Genomic DNA, 26,070 nt, shown 5'->3' with positions numbered 1-26,070 from the left:
ATAAAAAACAAAACACGGGAAACCAAGCACAGAACATGACAACACATGTAAAGACTGACCAGACTAACCAGGGGAAACAAGGAACACCTGGGGAAACAATCGGAGAGAACCAATCATGAAAAAAACTACAAAGGACTACAAAACCACAGGAAACAGGAACTAAACAAGAATTACAACATAAAAGTCTAAGCAAAAACACAGGGAATACGTGACACATATAGCACGGGGGGAGTGAAGACACCTAAAGATGCTTAAAATGAAAACTGACTGAAATTTAAAAATGAAAGCAGACATTGATAGTATTTTATTCAGCAATATTTAAATTTGTTCTGTAAATACTGAAACAAAGAGCTTGCTAACTAATTACTAAAAATTATATTTTATTTAAGTCCTTTCATAGGACATAGTGGATATGGAACCTCTACCATTACTCTGGACAATGTTTTAAATAAATAAAAAAAGATACTTGATTCTTTCAGAAGTTTAATCACTTTCCAAAAAAGAAAATGTGTATATCGCGATATATGGTTAACCAATAGTGTTAAGAATTTCACAGTACAATATTTGCTTATATCGCCCACCCCTAAAAGTGACAATTACAAACATGAAACTTAATGAGTGCAGTAAGATGTCAGGTCCAAATGAGTAAGTGGTGTTTTTGCAATCAGACAGAAGCAACAAGCAGAGACAGCTGGTACCTCATCACCCAGCAGTGAGAGTTTGAACAGGTTAGTAAAAAGTTTAGTAAGTTAAATGAAGTAAATGTCCAAAACAAGTAAGTTAAGTGATGATTAGAATCATTAAACCTAGTGAGTGAACATGTTAGGTCCATGATAATAACTATTTATGAGTAATTGGTGTTTTTGTAAACAGACATGAGCAGCAAAAGGAGACAGTTGGTATCTCATCACTCAGCAGTGAGAGTTTGAACAGGTTAGTAAATAGTTTAGTAAGTTAGATGAAGTAAATGTTCAAAACAAGTAAGTTAAGTGATGATTAGAATCATTAAACCTAAAAATACCTTAAAACAAAACAAAGCAGACAGTGAAAATAAATTCACTTTTATGATCGCCTCAAAAAGAAAAAGAAAAAACCTTGAACCATTCAATTATCTATATTAATATATGATTTTATGTTGCTTGCAAAAATAAAAATAATAACAATAATAAAAAACAAAATACTGCAATACTGCTTTGTGGCATGTGATGGCACCCCTGGTCTTATCCATATTGCTATTCACTGAATTTGCCAAAAAATAAATAAATGGCAATATGTTTGATACTGAATCATTGTAAGATATTCTTTATGAAATTAGTAGCAAGAAAACAAGATTCTTGGCCAGATTAACCCTCAAAGTGGACAAAATTTTATGCCGACAATCGATTTATGCGTGTGACATATGCCATCCACACTTCTCATCTCTGTCTCAAAGAGGTAAATCAGTTTACCACAACTAACTAATAACCATCTACATATTCAAAAGCATTTCTTTATCCACATTCAGAAACAATTTTACTGTACCTGAAGTGGCCCGAACAGATGGAGAGGACGAGTGAGCCCTTACGGACTGTGAGGAAGAGTGTGGGAAGACATCCACACTAACCAGTGTGTCATGAGTTGGAGGGGGTCGACTCTTCAGGGATTTGGATCTTTTCCCAGCATAGACATTCTCTAGCTCGGCATACACTGCTGACAGCTAGATAAAGCACAGGGACTGGGTTGTTAATATAAACAAAGAAGTTGAGAATAACCTTGCATCATTTCCCAGTCATTTTATGAGTGAAAGTCTGTTTGAATCAGAAAAGAGAGCTCACATTGGTGAGATTGTTGGGTGTTTCTGGTAAAGAAGTTCCATCCCCTGATTGTCTCTCTCCAGGAGTCAATCTCATTGGGGCCACCTCCACCGGCTCAGTGCAAATCCCTCATGCATGGGAGAAACCACCCTGTTATTTCAACATTCTCAGAAAGCTGTTGTTATTAAATGATGGAACACAAACTCTCAGTAAGTGTTTACAATGCTGTTTTTATTCAGCAAAGTGAATACTCCTACTCCTATTTGAAGTGTGCTTGCTTGACGTGTCCACAGCACACTTCAAGTATGTTGTCACCAAAAATTATACATTATAGCCTATACAGTATATTTATCAAGGCTAGACACCCAACATGTTTTAGCTTTAGCTCCATGGAACAAGTTGGACATGCTCTTGGATTAACATCCTTTGTTGGTCCTGGAACAACATTTTTATCAAGCAATTATAGGTCAAATCCTTTCCCTAACCCTAAACTAACCATACCCAACCGCTAAAATCTGAAGGAAATGTTAGTTTGATACAAATGTTGTTGAAGCCCTTTATTTTAGCCTTCAGCCCTAAACCTAACCATAAAATCTGAATGATTAATGGGAATGTTGTTCCAGGCAAGCAAGGATGTTGATCTAGGATCATGTCCTACTTGGGGAAATTACAATAAGCTATACAAGACTGTGAAAATAGTAGTATCATAGTACAAACTGTACTTTAAAAACAGCATAACTTGGTATACATGCTATTATACATAATGTAATTCAAAATATTGTTTGAAGATGGCCTACCCATTCCCAGGTGGGTGCCAATAACTAGATCATCTGAGATGCGTTCCCTCACACTGCTTCTGTATGTGGTTCCTGTGACCTTCATGGAGCTGCTGCGCCGGTGAGGCTCATGGGCTGGATGTTCATGTTCTGATGCTGGTACTGTACATATTGCATACATAGGTTGACGTCATTAAATCTCATTTTTTAACCACTCCACAGATTTAATATTAGCAAAATATAGTTTTGGCAAGTCGTTTAGGTCATCTACTTTGTGCATGATATGAGTAATTGTTCCGACAATTGTTTACAGACAGATTGTTTCATATATCACAATTCCAGTGGGTTTACACACACTAAGTTAACTGTGCCTTTAAGCAGCTTGGAAAATTCCAGAAAATGATGTCAAGCCTTTAGACAGTTAGCCAATTAGCTTCTGAGAGGAGGTGTACTGAATTGGAGGTGTACCTGTGGATGTATTTTAAGGCCTACCGTCAAACTCAGTGCCTCTTTGCTTGACATCATGGGAGAATCAAAATAAATCAGCCAAGACCTCAGAAAAAAAAATTGTGGACCTCCACAAGTCTTGTTCATGCTTGGGAACAATTTGCAAACACCTGAAGGTACCACATTAATCTGTACAAACAATAGTACGCAAGTATAAACACCATGGGACCACGAAGCCAACATACCGCTCAGGAAGGAGACACATTCTGTCTCCTAGAGATGAACGTAGTTTGGTGCAAAAAGTGCAAATCAATCCCAGAACAACAGCAAAGGACCTTGTGAAGATGCTGGAGGAAACAGGTAGACAAGTATCTATATCCACAGTAAAACATGTCCTATATCGACATAACCGGAAAGGCTGCTCAGCAAGGAAAAAGCCACTGCTCCAAAACCGCCATAAAAAAGCCAGACTACAGTTTGCAAGTGCACATGGGGACAAAGATTTAACTTTTTGGAGAAATGTCCTTTGGTCTAATGAAAAAAAATTGAACTGTTTAGCCATAATGACCATCGTTATGTTTGGAAGAAAAAGGGAGAGGCTTGCAAGCCGAAGAACACCATCCCAACCGTGAAGCATGGGGGTGGCAGCATCAAGTTGTGGGGGTGCTTTGCTGCAGGAGGGACTTGTGCACTTCACAAAATAGATGGCATCATGAGGAAGGAAATGTATGTGGATATATCGAAGCAACATCTCAAGACATCAGCCAGGAAGTTAAAGCTCGGTCGCAAATGGGTCTTCCAAATGGACAGTGACCCCAAGCATACCTCCAAAGTTGTGGCAAAATGGTTTAAGGACAACAATGTCAAGGTATTGGAGTGGCCATCACAAAGCCCAGACCTCAATTAGATAGAAAATTTGTGGGCAGAACTGAAAAAGTGTGTGCGAGCAAGGAGGCCAACAAACCTGACTCAGTTACACCAGCTCTGTCTGGAGGAATGGGCCAAAATTCCAGCAACTTATTGTGAGAAGCTTGTGGAAGGCTACCCAAAACATTTGACCCAAGTTAAACAATTTAAAGGCAATGCTACCAAATACTAACAAAGTGTATGTAAACTTCTTACCCACTGGGAATGTGATGAAAGAAATAAAAGCTGAAATAAATGATTCTCTCTACTATTATTCTGACATTTCACATTCTTAAAATAAAGTAGTGATCCTAACTGACTTAAGACAGGGAATGTTTTCTACAATTAAATGTCAGGAATTGTGAAAAACTGAGTTTAAATGTATTTGGCTAAGGTGTATGTAAACTTCTGACTTCAACTGTACATAAATATTTTAATATATACTGTATCTCATTGGCACCAAAACTTACAGTGCACTCAAGTCTTTCTTTGACTAACCCTTTTCATGTATTGAAGTTCAGATGTTTGTTAGTGACTTACGTGTGACTTTATAGCCAAGGAATCGTGAGATTTTGTTTTGGCAGTGTTCCTGTTCTTCATAGGTAAGCAGCTGGTAAACAAACTGCCAGATCACCTGCTTTGCTGGGGTATCCAACACAGGAAACACGTCCACAATCAAAGTGTCTACATTTCTAAGAACATGGAAAAAAAATAATTAAATGAGGTTCTGTTATTAGCAACCACAACATTCTGGAATGTTCTCAGAGAAGCAATGAAGAACATTTTGTTGAGAATATAGACAACAATATTATCAATAAAGATATTTGTTCCAACTATTGAATCCAAAAAAGGGCATTAAATGCACTGAATTTTCCACTTTTGTGGTGAGGCCTTTGGGAGAGGAGGAGGCACGCAAGGTGGGGGTAAAGGTGAAGGAGGTGGTGGCTTCACAGTGGACTCATTAGTGTGGTGGTGGCTTTGATGTTGGGGTGTACTTTCGTGGTTGCATTTGGGACTGGGATTCATCATGACCGTGATGGTGGTGATGATGGCGATGATTGTGGTACATGGGTTAAGGGCTCTGTCTGGCCTGTACACTGGTGGGAGTGGAGAGTTGTTGCTGCTGCTGCTGAATCTGTTGGTGCTGAATTTGCTGTTGCTGATTTCAACAAAACCAAGAATTCTCCAATGGTAACATTCATCCATCCATCCTCATTATTCTTCTCTAACAAAACCATGAGTTCTCCAATGGAGAGAACATCCATCTATCCATCCTTATTATCCTTCTCCAACAAAACCAAGAGTTATCCAATTGGAACATCTATCCATCTTATTCTTCTCCTACAAAACCAAGAGTTCTCTAATAGCAATAACATCCTTCCTTCCATCCATCCATCCACTTTATTTTTCTCCAACAAAACCAATAGTTCTCTAAATTGGAACATCCATTCATCTTATTCTCTCCTACAAAATCAAAAGTTCTCTAATGACAACATCCATCCTTCCATCCATCCATTCTTCCATCCATCCTTGAAATGCATCATCAGCTAAACTGAAGGTTATGGGCATGTCCTTCACCTGTGTTGGAAGAAGGCCTCTAGGGCTTTGCAGATGGTGTATCTCTCCTGGAGGGTAAGGAGGTGCTCAAGCTGCTGGCTAAAGGTGCGACCCTGTACACGGATACTGGGAGGCAGGATCTGAGCAACCCACTGTAGAGAGCTGAGCACAGGAGCACGGGAGCGAGGAGACACCTCTACCTGCTCAGGTTCAGTCATGGTGAAGGCTGGTGGTCCATCCTCAACCACCAGGCTGGGCATTGCTCCACTGCCCTGCAGCATGGACACCACCTTCTCATGTGAACAACTCCTGAGATAGCATACACAAATACACACCCACAAACATTTATTATATGTTAACTTAATTTTGAAGGGCGTTTAGATCTAACCAAAAAGGGTTTTTGCCAAGACATTGCTATGTAGTTGGTAGGGTGTTCTAGGTAGTTCCTAGTGGTTTGGCCAGGGTGTTCTGGGCAGTTGCTACTGTAGGTGGTTACTTACTGGCCCAAGTCAAAATACTCCACCCCCAAGTCTCTACTATACAGTATTCTGGTCCCTAGATATTGCCCATTTATATTCTCCTAGGTGAAAATCATAAATCTTATTACTTAGAAAAGTAATTGCAGACTTAGGGTTAGGGGTTTGTTCAGATCTCTTAACCAAAGTATAGGATTTTAATAGTAATGCTTGTTGTGGTCTCTCCATTAGTTCAGCATTATGATAAAACCAATATCTCTGCATTCTAATGCAAAACCAACCACAATCCTCACCTCATGTCCAAACCGTTGAGAAACAGGATGCGATCTCCAGGTTTGAGACCCGCTTTCTCAGCAGGGCTGCCTGAAGGGGGCATGGAAACAGACCAAGCAGAAAGTAACTATTAACAGCAGATCATGTGTTCATGAAAGGCTCTTTGAAATGACGCGTGATCTATAAATGAAGACACTGCAGCCTGGGTGTTTGTCATATCTTGTCCAAGAATGGATGTCTCTTTTTGGCTTCTGATGGCTGGTTGTGGGAAAAGGGTAAATCTAAAAGGATTTGCGGTGGATATAAACAGAGCTCACCACCTGGGTCCCCTCTGACTCAGCCTGTGGCGACTGTTCCTACTGGGTCTTCTCATTTCTGTTTCTCTCTGCCTCCTGCAGTTATTGCACACTGCCAGTTTTTGCTTCATAACTTTTAATGTGCCATGAGTCAGATTTGACTTTCATTATTTTAGCTTTCACATCATCTTTCTCAGACTCATAACTGACTCCCCTTAAGTTGTTTCATGTCCAAAATATATTTCTCATCTTTCTAAAATAGCCTCGATTTATCACAGGCTTTCATCTAAAATAAATTAACCACAGGATACATGCCCTTCCCTTATGAAGAGGAAAAAACATGTTTGTTGAATATGACAAATAGAAAAAGGAAGCTTTTTCTCTAAACATTTCCAAACACACTAATATATGTAACCCAGGTTGTTTAGAGTGTTTCATACCTGGTATTACAGAGTCAATCCAGACTGGAGCATGACCACGAAGAGTGAACCCGAAACTCTGGTTCCCTTTGTATACTCGTACTGTCCTATGTAAACACAATGGTAAAACGAACAAAGAGACACAAACATGATGTAGTTAGGTAAGAAGCAATATTCTATGAATATGAAATATACACTCACTGAGAACTTTATTATGTACACCTGTACACGTACTTATTCATGCGATTATCTAAACAGCCAATCGTGTGGCAACAGTGCAGTGCATAAAATCATGCAGATACGGGTCAGGAGCTTCCGTTAATGTTCATATTAACCATCGAAATGGGGAAAAATGGGATCCCAGAAAGATCCTACTGTCTACAATCATTGTGTAAATAGTTACCAATTCTCCAATCCAATCCAACTATACATTCAGGCTTTATAGAGGCACCCATGTTTCTCTGAAGTGAAATTCTATTGAAGAGGAACTACACCTGTTTTCCTTGAGCCGTATCATTAAGATTGTCTTTTTAGCACTAGTGATTGACAGCACCGTATTTTACCATAGAAGAAATTATCTCACATCCTCCCACCTGTTATTATTTATGGAGCAGACACAAGATTAACGGAGCATTAATGAATATTTTATGCAATCCACTCGTGAAGTTTAAAGTGTAAATGTGGGCATAAATGAGGAGGACAGATCTTGATGGTGTGTCATTTTTTCTCTCTAACACATATACAGGTGTCAACATAAAATAACTAAAAATAACATCTATCTATCTGTCTGTCTGTCTGTCTGACAGTCTATCTATCTATCTATCTATCTGTTCAATTACTTTTAATTAATTTCCCCCAATAACTCAAACACAAAAATATTACAAGTTTATGAAATGTGAAAAATGTGAAAATGTGAAATATGAAAGCAAAGGGCAAAAATTTCCTACATCAATCACAAACCACAGTAGAACAATACAGGGTTAAATACTTCTCAGAGTGAAACTAGCTTCCGTCACTGACCTGCGAGCTGAGAAAGAGCTGGAATGTCCAGCGATGAGCGAGGTGGTCTTGCGGAGGCCACGGGCAGGAGGCATCACCACTTCCTCATTGGAGGTCCGGGGCACAGAGCTTGCTCGAGTGGACACAGACAGCAGACGGTCAGGGTGGTCTTCACTCCGGCTGCGACGAAGCCGATTGTTCCTGTGCTCACTGAAACTTCGACCCCTCAAGCGACTCATCAGACTCTGAGAGACCATCTCGTCAAAACGCTGCCTGTGCTTCTTAGGGATGAAGATCCTGACAAACATGGCACACAGCAGAGAGAGTCACAGAACAGAAGATTTCAGGAGTTTGTGCTCTCGTGCCTGCTGAGAGAGACCAGATGGAGATGCAGAGGCAGAGGAGGTGGAGGAGAGAGAGAGCTATCAGAAAGACTGCTATAATTACACTGGATTACTGAGATGTTTGTGTCCTGCTATAAAGGAAAGAGGGATCGTCTGAAGCAGTAAAGTGTTTTTTCCTGTCCTGTGAAGAAGGAAAGGTAAAAATATCCTGTTTCATCAGGTACTGACAGGTAAGCAGGTGATTTCTGGATGAAGTCTAATGGGAATTTTGAATTTTTCATAGGATGAACAATTAAAGAGAAAGAGAGAGGTACCTATTCAACCCCTTCATGAGATAAACTCTCTCTGGATTTTCCCTTTTTCCATTATCACCATCATTTGAAGTCAACATTATATCAAAATTGACCCTATATACTTTCTTAATGCACATAACTAGTGTTATTGAGAACGATTAGCCTGTGTATGTTATTCCTAATAATTTATTTATTTATTTATTTATTTTGCCTTTGTAATTTTTTATCATAATATAATAACTTGCTCTGCAATTACTTTTTCACAATCCAATCAAGTCCCAATGGATAAAATAAAGTCTCACCCTACATACTGTATTATCTTATTGTTTATCCTATTGCTCTCTGAAATACATAGAGTAGCATCATAGAACACATAAAACAATCACCCGTATTTACTTACAGACTGCTTAAGCTGTGCCTCAACCTTTCTGTTTGAAATCACAACATTAATACAGGTTAAAAGATCAATAAGTTCAAACCCAATTTTTATTTTTATTTTTTTACCATTAAAATGTTGACATATTGTGACACTTAAGCACATCCCTGCCAAATTCTCTATATTGCAATGTGTCCAAACGTTTAACATCTAAGGTTTTATGTAGCCAAATTCTTATTATTCTCCATGATGATTCTCATTAGATTATAGTGACTTTACTGTAATAATGAGATAAGACAGTAGCAGAAGGGCAGCACATCCACAACAGCACAAACAAGAACATTTTGACTAATCCTTCTGCTGCAATGCTCTACTGAAACATCTGAGCCTCTAGAAAACTGCAGGGAATTCACTTTGACACTATTTACTTTGTTAATACACATTCCTAGTCTTATTGTGAATGATTCATTGTTATTGCCCAATATTCCAAATAATGTTTGTTTTTTTTTGTTTTTTTGTAATCTTTTATTAAAATGTAATAACTTGCTCCACCTCTGAAACAATTTACCTATTCGGCTGATGTCACCAAGATTTGTTACCTTTCAACCACCTGTCATATAGAAACCACTTTTTACAACCCAATAAATTCAGATGAATAAAATCATGGCCTGCCATACATTTCATTAAATGTCAAGCTATTTATAAAAAAATTTAAAATATTGACATCATATGCTTTCTCATTGGGTCTGTTGGTCCATACAATGCAAGTGAATGGTGGTCAAAACTTTTTGAAGGTCCAAAAAGGAGACAAAGGCAGCATAAATGTAATCCATACAGCTCCAGTAGTTGAATTCATATCTTCAGAAGCGATATGATAGGTGTCGGCATGGGCACCTCCAGTGTACACACCGAAATCTGTCTAATATATCTTTATATATCGGGGGGTCCGGGGCATGCTCCCCCGTGAGATATTTTTAGCAAAAACAACACCAAAGCTTTCAATTCTGGTGACTTTGAGAGAAGCATTGTTTTTTTTCTTGAGTATGAGTAGCGTTCATGTAACTACTGGCTAATGCATTTCTTCCAGTAACCGTTCAGAACAAATGCTTTCTCGCACTACAAAAGCAAGACGCAGTGCAATGGCAAGAGCAGAACGCAGGTGTCTCGAGACACATTTTTAACAGTTGGAGTTCTTTTTAACTTGACACTAAACATGCTGGACTCCTGTGAGAGATGCTAAAAACAGTGAAATGTGATGAAGTGGAAGTTTATGAAAAACGATTGAAAAACACATTCGGTGTGAACAGCCTCTTATTCTCATGACACAGCACTAGCTTAAGTTTCTCAGAGTTACCTCTCAAAAAGGCAGCATTTTGTTTCAGTTGATTGTAGGTAAATACCATTTTATCCAGCGCTGTTTGTTCTCTGTGTTCGTAAATATGCTGATACTGTTTTACTGTGTGAAACACTGCTCCAAATGATTCAGAGCGTGCTCCAAACAAATTGTACTGAATCACAAAACGATTCAGACTGTTTTACAAGCCCGTTTGGCCAATTCACTGAAAAGAACTGACTTGAAAGAATTATTTGCGAATGAACCATGCATCGCCAGTTCTTTTAAACAGCCAATAGAAATACGGGACACTGTTCATGATTGCTGAAATATTCTGATCATTCGGAACGCTCATGTTATACACAGTGCGTCCGGCCATACAGCTGCAGGCGCCACTGGGTGTGAGTGAGAAACAGATCAATATTTAAGCCCTTTTTTACTATAAATTCTCCTCCCTGCCCAGTAGATGGCGATATACACGAAGAATGTGAATCACCAAAAACAAAAGAAGAAGAATGTGGAAGTGAAAGTTGATATTTATAGTAAAAAAGGGCTTAAATATTGATCTGTTTCTTAGCCACACCTATCATATCGCTTCTGAAGACGTGGATTTAACAACTGGTGGATTACTTTTATTCTGCTTTATGTGCTTTTTGGACCTTTAAAGTTCTGGCCACCATTCAGTTGCATTGTATGGATCTACAGAGCTGAAATATTCTTCTAAAATTCTTTGTTTGTGTTCAGCAGAAGAAATAAAGTCATACACATCTGGGATGGCATGAGGGTGCGTAAACGATGGGAGAATTTTCATTTTTGGGTGAACTAATGTATCCCTTTAAATCCACATTACTTTTAGAGTTAACTTTTATTTAGTTCAGGATGCCCTCAATTACAAGGAGGTCACAGGAAATCTAAAATTAAATCAGAATCAGTAGGGGTGGGGACGCAGATCAAGGACACACTTTTCAAAATGAATGAAGTTAAATGCAAATGGAGAGTGAATTAAAAATATTGTAATTGTCAAAGAAACCCACTGACACAAGTATGTGATCTCTAAACCTGTGTAAAACAGTTTTAGTTCCTTTTTGTGGTTGTCTAATCACATAAAAAAAGCGTGCAATGTGTTACCAAAATTATAAACATCCCTTTAAGAAATTCTGAAAGTGTTTGAAATTAATGACATGAAATAACAGAATGTTTACTATGAATGAAAGAAAGTGGTTTCAATGTAAACTGTCAACAAAAAACAGAAATAATTTAGCAAAATAGTTTCTGATTCTTCATCAGAAGTATATAGAATAAATTCTGATTTATATAGAATAAGTTTTTCTCTTAACATATAACCTAGAGCATGTTTTTCCTATTTGCTCTCTCTATATAAAGCCCAATATTGCTTAAAACTGCATAAATAAGGGATTATATTTTCCCCTAGATGTATGATTAAACCACAGCTTCTGAAGCTACCTTCTCTGAGCATGATCCTAGAAGATACTTCTTACCGAAAACCCCTGGAGATACTCCTGTCACGCCCCATGACTCCTTTGAATCGAGATAATTCTCAAATGGGATAAAGAGATGTTTTTGGTGTCTTCATAAAGTTGGAATACTCATTGACTAAGCGCACCCAGACAATAAAAAAAAGCCATTATCTCCAGCATCCAGATGAGGAGAACTTGATTGTGCCAATTGGAGGACCAATGACGTCGCTCAACCAAAGAAGGAAACTTGAGGTCACGTCATCGAGTCAGCTTTGGCAAGGTCGCCCACATCACCATGCTGGATTGCCTCGGGGAGTTTAGCGTTAGCTCGAAGTCTACATCCAGAACCGTAGACCATATCCCATCAACTGCAAAAAAGGTAATGTTGCAGCTGCTTCAGAGGTGGAGCGAGAGAATGGAACGAAAGAGTTGAGCAGGAACGGAGAGAGAGAAAAGAGAGAACGTCCCACTGGAAATCTAAGGCAGGTCACAATGTGGGAGACCCAGAAAAAAACAGAGAGTTATTCAATCCGATCCACATAGTCATTGTAGTGCAAGATTTAGAAATTCCTTGGAATATCCAAGTTCACAACACAAGGACAATAGGTGAAACCTATTGAGTTTTCTTCACACCTGACGGCAACCTAACCCTAACACTAAATTTAATGCAAAATCTGAATCCATTAAGAATTCTTTTCTTCCAAACGAAAGGTATAGTCCATATCCGTGTTGGGTTCTTTATAACGCAGCTGGAAACTCACAAATATACATCGAGAAAGTTGTTATGTGGATTTTGTGCAAACTTCTGGTGCGTCACCGACCTAAGAGAGGTTTATAATAAGAAGTAGGCTGCTTAAAAATAGGGAGGTTCCATGGGGAGAACTGGGCAAATTTTGCACAGAGGAGCAAAGCTTAGAAGCTGGTCAACTTTCGAGTGGACTGAAGGACAATGAATACTCAATGATGCAAATCAAAATGCAAGTGATGGGGGGGGGGGGGGGTCATGCTGTTAACTAGATATGTTTACACACATTCAATTTACGTTCTGAAATGTGTCTGCACTAAGTTTTCAGGAATTGAAAATTCAATTCATAGTCAAAACTGCTTAATCATTGTTGGGGTGAGTAACTAACTAAAAGTAGCAACTAACCCAAACCCTAACCCTAACCAACTTAACTTAATTTTCGGTTGTGTGACAGAAGTTCAGCTATTTTCACAATAGTGTAGTTTTTCCAGTGACAAGCTACATTTCCCACTATAGTCAGTTCATGTAAATGAACTAGTTAACATAAATGATTCACTAATTCACAGCCCTAAAGGGACTTTGCCTTCTTTTTTGATGCAAAATAGTTAGTTAATTGCAATTGTTTATTACTATATTTTGACCTTATATAAAACAGAGAATTTTCCATTTTTATTAGTTAATATTTATTATAAATGTATGTTCAATATAATGTTGTTACCCTAATTGTTTAATGTCACTAATTAAATAATTAGATGCCAAGCACTGAAGGTGTGCAGCCCCTATTGTATCTGTTAGTGTTAGTATTATTATTATTACTATTATTCCTATGGCAGCCCATAGAACCGTTCGTAGGAAAATGATTAAATTTGGAACACTGATAGGGGTGGTCATGAATAGTCCCCAAAGCACATTTGGGACCTCTAGGATAAACTCCATATTGTCACCACAAGTCCAAAAATGTAATTTTCTTTTGTGTGTATCTTTTGAACAATGGCTCAAAATAATATCCAGACCGAGACGCACAGAAATTTTACTGAAGAATTTTTTGCCTTTTGTTTTTTAAAGTCGATTTAAAACTGGATGTGAGGCTGTATCTCGGCAACGGTTTGTCCTATCGAAACAAAACCTGGTATGCATCATCAGGACCATGATCTGAGAGTACATGCAAAGTATGGAGACAGCGCCACCTATGGATCAAAAGATGTTAAAAAAATGCTATTTTTGCCTGTAACTTTTGAACCGTTTATCCATGGGGTTTATGTCTGTGGATTCCTTAGGTCATGTGGATTTCAATGATACCAGTTTCAGCCATACTGTCCCTCAGCCACAATGAATTGTTTTTAAAAATGATATATCTTTTAAAAGCATTGTCAGATTTAAAAGAACATTTTATGCATAAAATGATCCCTGAGCAGTTTTGAGACAGCGCCACCTATAGTTCAAAAGATAATCAACACTTGTGTGCTGACTCTAACCTTGCAATGTCTCTTTGCCACTCTTTGAGGATGTCAGCTGAGTGTCCCAATGTTAATACATTGAACTGTAGTTCAAAAGGTAAAAAAAAACAAAACAAAAAAATATTTTGGATAGATTTTGGTTGTGCTGGAGTTTTTTGTATTTTGCTTACTGAATGGTTTCAGGGCTTGTTTTTATTTCTGCTTGCAGGTATTCTTTTTATTCTTATTCTTTTTATTGTTCTTCTGATATATATGTTTTGTTTAAAATGGATATATATCTTTTGAATGCATTGCTGAATGTAAAATAAAAAAATTATATTTACATTAATTGTTAATGTTACATAAATATAAAGTTGATCATGGTAACAGCTGTGCTCGGCTGTGATTCCTCTAAGCTTGGTATGTCCCTTTGTTGACTCGCAATTTTGTGGCTGTGTGGTGCAGTGGATAGCACACTGAACTGTGGAACAGAACGTCGTGGGTTCAAATCTGTCCAGGGGCAATGTGATCTGTGTTTGCTCTGTGAGATCTTTGGGTTGTACTTAGTGTTGTGCAATGGTTGCCATGTTGGTGCTTAGTCCCATAATTGCTGCTTGTAGCTATATTATATAATTGTTGATTTTTTTAAATCTTCTTAAAGGTGCACTCACTAATTTGAATTTGCCATCTTGGACTTACACTGACACCTAGTGGTGTGGATGCAGCATCATTCAAACTATTCACTTTTTCACAGTCAGCCATAATTAATTTAATTCATGAGCAAAGGGTCCAATAACAGGACAGTTACTGAGATTAAGCGAGTAGTATGTGGCTGGTCATGTGATTCTAACATGGCAACCCCCATGAGTGGACCCTCTCCATCCAGAACAGATTTTATAAACTTACTGATATGACAAGAGTCTTCGTCTCATGTGAGTGCTCATGATTTTATACATATGTTTCATAATTACAATTAATTTATTTATGAGTAAAACTTTTTAAATGAGGAAAAAATTACTGAGTGCATCTTTAAAATAGCTTCAAGCTACAGTGCAATTAGCTTGAAGGATTAGCTAACTACTTGTTTATAAGAGCAGCATGATTGTAGTTGAACTACTTTAAGAACAGCTTGTAGCTTATGAAGCTATAGTTTCAAAGTAGCTTTCCAAACACCGTTTCGACATTCAAAAGTCAACCATTGTCGATAGTCTTCTGGTACTAAAACTCCACAAAAAACATTCTGGACACATGCAACAAACATCTTAGAGAAGATAAACCAGAAGCACAACATCAAAATCAAAGCTTGGCAAGTTAAGGAAAATATCAAGACGTTTTCTTACATGCTTAGGAAGGCATTCATGGTTACCGATGATACAAGGCAACTTCTAAAAAAGGTGAATCTGGAGCATGCTGTTCTTCATTATTCACTCCTCATGAAGGTAAGAGCGTTCCAAAAAAGGTCCCATTTTCAAGAGTTTTTGAACATTAAACTTATCTAAATGTATATACTGTATATTCAGTACGTGCAATGTTAAACACCTAATAAGTGGACATTTTAACAGTAACATCACAGGCGTCATTCTTCACTGGTAGCTAGGGGTTGTTGTCTAAACTGCTCTGTTAGAGTAACTCAAACCCTTTCAGCTATAACATGCATCAAATTCCCCTGACGAAGACCCTAATCAGCTATTTATTACAGCGAGAGTGGTGAAGGAAAACTGACACCTTCAAACTATGAGAGAAAAAGAAAAACTGCTAATGAGAAACTTTTTATAAATATACAGTATATATAAATGTCAGAAAATTGATGTGAGAATCAATAGTACTTTTTTAGTTTTGCACTAAACGACATCTTGAAATGAACACTTTGAAGAATTTTCTTTGATATTTTGAAACATTCTGGAAAATCTTTAATGTGATTTTTAAGACATAAACATGTTGAGAAGAAAGAAAATCATCCACTAAAGCTAAACCTGCAGAGCTGACATGATGTGATAGTTCCACTGTGTTCACAGAGCAAGAAGATTTTAAATGAAAGACATAGTACAACGGCATATATGCCCACCTCGGACTGGCCTAAGATGTCTTAATTATGCAGCTCATGGGGCCAGAGATGACTACACATAATGACACAGCTAGAGAGTTACTGCTGTTTTATTAAATTCTACAATTGTACTCAATTCAAGCATGTAAATATGAATGCTTTTGCTTATAAGTAAATATTATTTACACTGTAAACCCTAATGTTGTCATTACTGGAAAAATCAAGTTGTCCTAATGAAACATTACTTGAAATGTCAAGTTTTTGGCTCATAACTCAAATATCTGAGTTCCTTGAATTTGTTTTTTTTTAATCCATAGACTTAATAGTTTGAGTTATTAACACTTAAAGTCTTGAGTACAAAATTGAGGCTATGGGCAATACCCATAATGCCCATAATTATTTAATTATATTTGGTCAAAGGGAACAAATGTGGGCATTTAAATAGTTGTTATTAAGAATTCATAGAGGTTTTAGCTCTTTTGTGGTATTATTTATTTAGTAACACTATCTCAGTTCTCCTTGTGCATGTGCAACTAAAGTACGGGTGCCTATTGATTTAATGACTGACCTAGAATCAGTTATAATTTTCTTTATTTAAGCTGTGTTACTGTATTATCTAAATTTGTGTCCGTACAGTTACATTTATTAAGTAGAAACAATAGCAAATCTAAGTTTATTCTACTTGCATCTAGTTATCTTAATTTGAAGAGTTAACTTCAGTCTATATGAACACCAAGTTAAGTGAATTTAATTACACAAGTTTTGGAGATGCCATTACTCAATTCAATTGAGAGAAGGAGTTTACTCAATCGAGTAAAGTCAACTTATTATAAATAATTAATATGTTTGCATGGTTTCACTGTTTTCAAGTTTCTTTACAACATTTTAACTGTTGATTTTGGTGTTGCGTTTGGTAACTTCTTGTTTTGTGAAGTCTGAAGTTAATTTTCTGCAAAAAATAAACCTTCATGATCCCAAAAAAAAAAAAAAAAAAAAGAAATCTGTTAATTGTTACCATCATTGTGCACCGTGGGTTGAGGACTGGATGTGTACTAAAGCCAGTAATGCAAGGTGATGTTGTCTAATAAACTACATCGCATGCAATAAGCTTTCCTGTGGAAGGCTAGTATGTCATGTGGTACATTAAACGTGTTAATAAGGAAAGTTCAAAATGTGAAATGTTCATATAAAAACATTACATTTCATTACGTTTATGTACGATGTACGTCAGATTTGTAAGTAAATGTTACTGTATTGACTGAAATATTTAAGTTGAATTTACTCACTTTAGTAAATACTATGTCTTGAAGTTATGTAGACTTTTAAATGTTATGTTTATTCCATTAAAATTTACTTAGAAAAACTGTGTGCAAAAACTTGCGAAATAAAAGTAAATCTTACTAGTCATTTTTTTTAAGCGTAAGGTCAGTTTACCAAAAAAAACACCAGTCATTTCGCAGATACCAAACTATATAAGCAATAAACCAACCTAGAGACTCCAAAGCATTGAATCCAATACTTAACACCTAAAACAGCTCATGACTCATGAGTTTGTCATTATAAAAGTCAATACACAGAATGTTCATTTTCTAATTGTAGTTGCACAGTGAATGAAGGCCACAACCTTGACATTACACTGAATATATAAGAATATATACAAACCAACAGCAAAAGAAAAGTATGTATATGAAATATGAAAACCATAGGAAAAGACTGTTCTCTCTGTCTGTCTGTTTCTTAACAATTAGTGCACTTTTGAAAGAGATGGACTGATCAAGGTTCCCAATTGTTTTCCTTGCAGTATGGTGTACTCCATTATAAGACAATGAGGGTGAATTTTGTTATACAAGAATCGATTTTTGTCCTTATCAGAAACTCTGTTGCCTCTTCTATTATTAGATCCAAGAGTACATAAAAGACTTAGAATCAAAGAGAATTTAGAGATTTCCTCAAACTGTGGGAAGAACTAGCAACTACTCCACAGAAACTGTCTAAAACAAACCGCAATTTACAATTTCTTAACATTGTTCCACATTTGGCAGAGATACAGTAACACAACTCTAATTCATGATATAATATGAGATCAGTGGTACCAAGCCTTTAAAATCCTCATGTATCTCCAGTTGACCCTGAACCTAATTTACATTACATTTTTATGACTGTCCTGATAAGGACTTCTTTTCAAGTTTGTTAGACAATAAATGCCACTTTTTAATAAGAATGTGGGTTAACTTTTTTGAAAGGAGCTTGGACAATTTTTTTTCTACAGATATCATCAAAAACAGAGCACTGATAATGTAGACTACTCGTTGGTCATTCCTTGTCTTTTCTTTTTATTAGGCATGGTGTCTTATAATAGAGGTTGTGCTGTGTCCCTTCTTAATGGTGACAAGAAATAGGGAAAGATTTTGTCAATATAATTAAAGGACAACTGTGGAACTAATTATTTGAGGTGAAATATTCAATAACCCTCAGCCTTGTCAACAATCCAAACAGGAGGAGAAAACTTACACAGAAAATGTTATGACTGATAAATAGTAACATGTTATACTTGAAATTCAAATCATGTTATGAATAGATTAGGTAATATGTGGAGTTTTAGTACCAGAAGACTATCGACAATGGTGGACTTTTGAATGTTGAAACGGTGTTTGGAAAGCTACTTTGAAATTCATGTTATTCAAATCCCATTTTAGATACACAAACTTAAATGAGCCTATGCAGATGGTAATACAAGCCATTAACAATCAGAGTTAAAGCTGAAGTGTGTAATTTCTGCACCACTAGTGGCTACGAATTAAATTGCAAAATTAACATTGTTTTCAAACAGCTTTCTGAACACACCCACGTCTGCTGTTGATCAAACAAGCAGATAGTTCTGCCCCCAGTTCTTGCCATTGGTTGAGTCACTAGCTGGGTTTCCATCCACGTATCTCCATGCGCATTTTGGGATATCGCATAAAATCTGCTGGATGGAAACACCAAGATGCGATATAAAAAACATATACGCTCCCTTGAGATGGATACGTTTTTTATTTGATATAACGATGTCCTGAAAATCCAAAGCCTGCAAGAGTTTGCAGAGCATATAAGTTGAATACAAACTTAAACTGTTCTGAAGATCAGGTTTATTGACACTTACATATTAGGCATAAGACATTAGGAAGGAGAACCGCACACACATAGTGCTCCCAGATCTGTGTGATGTGCTGTTGCTCCCAGACATGAGACGAGTTCTTCTAGTGTGTTTTGTCTGCGTGCCCTAAACCACGAGTATTTTATTAATAAAAGAGTGCCGATTTTGTTCTTTTGAACACATGGGATGGAAACATGGCTTTATTTGCACATTGTTTTTGCGATATAATGTTTTTTCACATAAATTACATTTAGAACTTGAATGGAAACATAGCTAATGTTGTTGTGTTGTGCTGGACTTTCTTATAACACTAAAAAAAGTTACAAACTTCAGCTTTGAAAGTTGACGTTTGAAACAGCAAAGATTTGAGACATTGGCCCTTTAAGAGGCGTGTCACACAACTTGATTCATGAAAGCTCATTGATACCTGATGCTGTCAATCAGCTGCTGATGCTCCTCAGTGAGCAGTATTTCTGGAAGGGTGGAAGCCAGCCCTTCAACATCCCTCTCATTTGCATACTGCTTCAGCAAATCAAAAAGCCTCTCTTTCACTTCAGGCTCCTCCCCTAAAATCTCCTCGACCTATCAATACGCAGAGAAAAGCCAAAGTAAGGGAGACACAGCAATTTTATCGTAGACTCTTTGTGCTGTGAGAGTCATTTTAAGATGACATTCACAGCATTTTATTTACAAATAATAATGACTTTATTCCTTTGAACCTCTTTAGAAGTCAAAATTGTTAAGGAAATGGTTTACATCTATCCACCACTCCAAACAAAGTTGTGTAAATGAAATAGAATTTAAGTACGTCACAGTCATGACCCATGATTTGCTAGCTGGTAGGAGGGGGAGGGACACTTACACTCTAGAGTGGATTTGATTGGACAAAAATCTGTGTAGTGCAACATGAGTCATCAATATTTTTGGTTCGTTTTTCAGGAAAAGAAAGACTGTAAATTTGAAATGCATATATAGTAACACTTTGTTTGGTCAGCTTTTAGGAGTACACTAGCATACTTCAAAGCTAAAGACATGGACTACTACAGGCAATAGAACCCCAATTTAAATTTCATGGGGGTAATTTTGTTACACATGCAAGAAGATCCTCGAGACCAACCTTCTTGTTGAACTCAAGAGCTTTGTACTTGCGGTCCTGTCTGACGATGTCTCCGCTCTGATAGGTCTCTTTCATGCTGCTACTCATCCGTTTCTTCCAGCGATTTATACGGAGCACACCCAGACGGAGCGTACGTCCCTGAGAGGCCTTGATCATGGCGGCCGCCGTCTCATGCTGTTTCACTGGAATCCCATTCACCTCCATCACATAGTCACCTGCTCGCAGTCCACTCCGTCCTGCTGGAGAGTTGGGCATACAGTCCTCCACCAACAGGGGGCTGTCTCCCACTATGGTGAAGCCAAAACGACCATCAGGCCCTGGGGCAATGTCCATCTGTGGTGGAAAAGTGGATTAGGGTTAATGACCCGTTTTTTTTAATGGTTGGAGCAAAAGAAAATGAAGAGAGATCTGAATTTCCTTGAGGACAAAAAGGGCACCTTGAACAAACACACGGGCAAATGCTGCTATTGTGACAAATGAAATGAAAAAAATGTTTTTAATGAGAAAATGCAACACAGAAGCATTGTCTTAAGTGGTCTCAGACTTTTGGACCCCACTTTATATTATAGAGAATATAGAGTTTGAATTTGATTTGAGGTATTTGTTAAGAATTCCTTGTTAAAATGGCTTAAAAAAGTATTTTTTCTTGTAAATTAATCAGCTTTGTTAGTAACAGTAAATGACATGTCTCGATCAAGATTAAGTGACCTGTTCAATTCTTGACACGACTCCAATGCTGGGTGGCACCGTCTTGAGAGTCTGGGCCAAAGCAATGAGAGCTTTAGTGCTAAAAGAGGAGACATTCTGCCCATCGATCTCCAGAACCTGATCGCCTGGCTGCAGGCCGGCCATGAATGCACTGCTGCCCTCCACCACAGAGAGGATGTAACTGGGTCCATCTCCACCCAGCTTAAAGCCAAAGTCTTCTGGCCAGCCCTGGTTATTTGCAGGCAGGGCAAAATCTGCGTAAAGTCCAAAAATAGGAGCATTACTGTGAGTGATGTTTGAAAGAGCCTTTGAGCTTTTATTTTAAACGTGATATATTTATTGTCTCCACCAGTAGTGGAAGACGGACGAATGGACGGATCAATGAATAGATGGATGGATGGGTCTATCTATCTATCTATCTATCTATCTATCTATCTATCAATCTATCTATCTGGGGAATGGAAAAATGGATGGGTCTGTCTATCTATTTATCTATCTATCTATCTGGGGAATGGGAAAATGGATGGGTCTATCTATCTATCTATCTATCTATCTATCAAATAGGAAAATGGACGGGTCTATCTATCTATCTATCTATCTATCTATCTATCTATCTATCAAATAGGAAAATGGACGGGTCTATCTATCTATCTATCTATCTATCTATCTGGGGAACGGAAAAATGGATGGGTCTGTCTATCTATCTATCTATCTATCTGCAGAATAAGAAAATGGATGGGTCTTTCTATCTATATATCCATTCATCTATCTATCTATCTATCTATCTGGGGAATGGAAAAATGGATGGGTCTGTCTATCTATCTATCTATCTATCTATCTATCGAATAGGAAAATGGACGGGTCTATCTATCTATCTATCTATCTATCTATCTGGGGAATGGCAAATGGATGGGACTGTCTATCTATCTATCTATCTATCTATCTATCTATCTATCTATCTGGGGAATGGAAAAATGGATGGGTCTGTCTATCTATCTATCTATCTATCTATCTGTCTATCTATCTATCTATCTATCTATCTATCTATCTGCAGAACAAGAAAATGGATGGGTCTTTCTATCTATACATCCATTCATCCATTCGTCTATCTATCTGTCTATCTATCTATCTGGGGAATGGAAAAATGGATGGGTCTGTCTATCTATCTGCAGAACAAGAAAATGGATGGGTCTTTCTATCTATCTATCTATCTATCTATCTATCTATCTAGGGAATGGAAAAATGGATGGGTCTGTCTATCTATCTATCTGTCTATCTATCTGGGGAATGGGCAATGGATGGGTCTATCTATCTATCTATCTATCTATCGAATAGGAAAATGGATGGGTCTATCTATCTATCTATATATCTTTCATAATGGAGGAAAGGGAAAATGGTTATATCTTTGAAGGAATGGAAAAATGTCTAATCTAATCTCTAATTAAACCAAGGCTTCACCCTTGCCCCCGAAATACATTGGAATAGCACATAACCTAGATTGTGTTGTAACAGCACTGCATCATATACTGTAGCTAGTATGACTGAATACATGACCTAATAACAAATGAATGATTCAAAATGGTTAAGTAGTTGGTTATACTTGCCAATATTCAGTGGAAATTCTCTCAGCATGTTTGGGTTTGGGTCTATGGAATTGGAGAAACATTATGAATTTGTATATAGTGTATACTATATATTCACACACAATGATAGTATATGATACAATGTTATCTCATGTGAGTATTTACTTGTACATATTGCTTAGATTATTTATTATAATCATAATAATTATTTATCTAAATAATAGTAATGACATAATTAAGATAAATATTTTAATAAAAATAATTAATAACAAATATTTTTTAAATATTAAAATAATCCTAAAAATAATCTTTATGTCACAAGATTAATATTAAATATAATCTTAACTTCAGGATAAAAAACACTCTAACACTTGATTATTGTAATGCACATCAATCGTACTGTATAATATGCAGTAATGCACATGAAAGGCCATCGTTATCAAGGGCAAATAGTCTTAGTTTCACAGTTTAAACAAAGTACATTTACTGATGATAAGTCGAATAACAATTCTTTTAACATCCCAAAATAATGACTCAAAGGATGAGAACTATGGCACTGCAGTCACCACCCAAAATCAGCTTTAAAAAAAAAAAATGATGTTCTTCATGAGAAACTTACAGAAGTCTTTGGAGGCGCTTCGGGATCCCGATCGGCTTTGGCGAAGGGAGAACCTTCCCTTCTGGCTCTTCAAAAACCTTCTCATCATTGTTTCAGAGTTGTCTAGGAGTGTCTATATCGAAGTGTGTGGAATCAAGTTCTAAGAGGTCACCCCAGGTCAGCACCTCATCACCTTGCTCAATAAGTCACTCCTCCATGATTATAAAAAAGCCTTCAATGACGCAACCAGTCCAGCAGGTCTTTACCTCCATTGATGATTTTTCAATGATCAGATCTAGAATAAGAAAATGCTGTCAGGCTCTCTGCAGCCCTGTCTCTACATCTCCACTAAGTTTGGTCCAGCCCTAACCCTCTTGCAGAGCCCTGAGCAGAAATCTGGGACAAGCTAGCTGGGTCTTTTAATGATTCTTTTGCAAGAAAAAGGTACAGTGAAGCCCCATTTTTCTATAAATACCTCCCTTTACCTCTCTCTCTCTCTCTGATACTGGTGGATTGGGCCTCTCTGCGGGCGTAAGAGTGACCCAGAAACTGCCTGTCATAGAAGCAAAGGACGGCGCTCCGATTACAAATCCTCAGAGATGCTGTGATGCAGTCTGGTACATTTAACTTTAGTTAGGAGTTAAATGTAGATTCCGATCCAGGATCCTTCCTTCCCTTACTTAAACCAATAAAATGTTCTCAGTACACCAGAAAAGATTAACCTCTAGTAAGTTGAGAGGTAATGGGAAGGGCCGTTGAATAGTGGTTTAAATTCAGAACTGGTAGCCAGAGGATTGCTGGTTCAATCCCTGCAAAGATCGACTAATGGGCCATTACCATTGTGACCTTGAGCAAGACACTTTGCAGATTATAAATAAATAAGGTCTTTGTAAAAAGTGTACTGTCTCTTTGAGAGAAAAAAAAAAAAACAAAAAACAAAACAAATGAAAATAAAAAAAATAATAAATAATATTTACCATATTTTCATGACACTTAAGCATATTTTCCCCTTAAATTCCAATTACTGATTCCAGTTACAAAAATCTCATTCTTTTTACTGCAATGCAAAAATAATTAATAAAACATTATTGAATTAGTCAAGTATTTTACATTGACAGTATTTGATGGAATTATGCTGATTTTAATAAAAAATAATCATTTTGTCAGGATTACAGTAATAAAAATTAAACTAGTTTTTTTCCTGAAATAAAGTTTCAGGGGAGAAAATGTGAGGGGAAATGCACTCAAATGATTTTTGCTGCTTGTTCAATTTACTTAATTAAAATGAACTGAAGCAACTAGTACATTTTGTCACAAATTGATTTTGTTGCGTTCTAGCCATTCAAATTGGTAAAATGGAAGTTTACTTAATTCATTTGAGTTGGGACTTCATGGATTCTTTTTGCGTGCACGAAGCGGGGAGCGAAAGTGCGAAGTGTGTTCCGTGACTGCTAGCGGGTCCTTGAATAACATATAATGTGCGAGTAAGGGCAGCCGGGGGAGTTTCTGGTGCCCCCCTAGGGAGCTGGTGCACTACACAGACTGCGTAATATGCATATACAGAGTGGCGGTACTGCTTGGAACCACTGTCCACGACTGAATCAAGTTCAGCCAAAGAGTTAATGTTTTGAGTGTGCGCTTAATTCTCAAAAATATCTTAATGGTTCTAAATATGGCCTTCATTTTCTTTATGTAATATATATATATATATATATATATATATATATATATATATATATATATATATATAAAATTGTATGCAACAACATACTGGAGGGCTACTGTGCAAATGTTTGAGGCACTTGTTGCATAGTGAGGATGTCTTCAAAAATAATGACATAAATAGTTTTCATTTATCACTTAATGTCATACAAAGTCCAGTAAACATAAAAAAAGCTAAATCAAAATTTGGGGTGACACCAATTCACCTAGACACAGTTTTTCTTGGTTGTTAGCAGATAGGATGTTCCAAACTTGGAGAATTTGACAGTTCTTCTATCTATCTGTCTTAATTGCTTCGGTCTCTTCATGTAATTCCAGATAGATAGATAGATCGATAGATAGCTCGATGTTCACTGGAGGGCTCTGTGGGGGTCATGCCATCTGTTGCAGGGCTCCCTGTTCTTCTATTCTATTCTATTCGCAAAAGGAATGTTTGGGAATCAAAAATTTAAATTTCCTAATGATACACTAAAGCTGAAGATATAAATAACCATCTTAAAACAAATGTTTTATGACATTTGCACAGTACCGTGTATATACAGTGTCTTAAATGTCTTATGGCATTTGATACTATTAAGTAAATCCTGGTTTTCATCTTTAAGATCATTCTGAAAGATATCAAACCAAAAGGTTAAACTGACTTTAAATGGATCAGCAGCAAGTCAGGTCAGGGATTCATTTATAGTGGAAAAGTTTAATAATATGGGCATATGTGAAGGCCTAAGGGGTAAAAATCAAGGTACTGAATCCATGGAAACAGCATGTGTAATGATGACCAGAGGACAGATAAAGTCAATGGCAAGGTGAGCAGAGCTCCATTCTGGCCCAGAACTGCCATGTTTACAACATGAAACGGCATTCGCATTCGCAACCCCCCCCCCACCGTAACATATTTAGAAGTGAAACAGAATACGAAGCGAGAGGAAAAAAATGCAGGACGGGACATTGATTCTATTTGAATTTATTGGATCATGAAAAAAGGGGTGTTCCACACCAGAATGGATCACCCACTTTTGAGGTTTTTGAAGTTCACCCTCTATAGTACTTTAACATACCCCATTGGTAACATATCTTTTTTAAATCTATAATTATGTGCTATTTTTGCTTTACACTATTACACTAACTATTAGCAAGCGTTCAGCAAGGCCTAGTAGCCCAAAACAATGACTAAATAGCTATTTGGCTATTGGTTATTATAATTTTTGGGCCTGGTTG

General features: G+C 37.1%; 1 protein-coding gene across 4 annotated transcripts in view; it reads right to left on the bottom strand.

The window, feature by feature from the left end:
• The window catches only part of LOC127452283 (delphilin-like), a 31,634-nt gene extending 11,098 nt beyond the window's left edge, over positions 1-20,536 (bottom strand). Inside the window, exons 1-10 of one of the 4 annotated variants that reach the window (XM_051717634.1) lie at positions 20,245-20,536; positions 19,555-19,709; positions 7,964-8,239; positions 6,965-7,050; positions 6,249-6,318; positions 5,501-5,788; positions 4,463-4,614; positions 2,591-2,731; positions 1,815-1,921; positions 1,522-1,696 (exon numbers count right to left, since the gene is read on the bottom strand). In XM_051717634.1, coding sequence (XP_051573594.1) covers positions 1,522-1,696; positions 1,815-1,921; positions 2,591-2,731; positions 4,463-4,614; positions 5,501-5,788; positions 6,249-6,318; positions 6,965-7,050; positions 7,964-8,239; positions 19,555-19,709; positions 20,245-20,499 — 1,705 coding nt within the window. In that variant the 5' untranslated portion in view covers positions 20,500-20,536. Of the gene's footprint in view, positions 1-1,521; positions 1,697-1,814; positions 1,922-2,590; positions 2,732-4,462; positions 4,615-5,500; positions 5,789-6,248; positions 6,319-6,964; positions 7,051-7,963; positions 8,251-11,787; positions 11,913-19,554; positions 19,725-20,244 lie in introns of those variants that run through there. The other 3 variants (XM_051717637.1, XM_051717635.1, XM_051717636.1) reach the window with 3 other exon arrangements.
• Positions 20,537-26,070: the final 5,534 nt, after the last annotated feature.

Source organism: Myxocyprinus asiaticus, chromosome 14, assembly GCF_019703515.2.
Source record: "Myxocyprinus asiaticus isolate MX2 ecotype Aquarium Trade chromosome 14, UBuf_Myxa_2, whole genome shotgun sequence".
NCBI lineage: Eukaryota > Metazoa > Chordata > Actinopteri > Cypriniformes > Catostomidae > Myxocyprinus > Myxocyprinus asiaticus.
The sequence above is the reverse complement of the archived record's forward strand: the minus strand, read 5'-3'. Positions and strand labels throughout refer to the sequence as shown.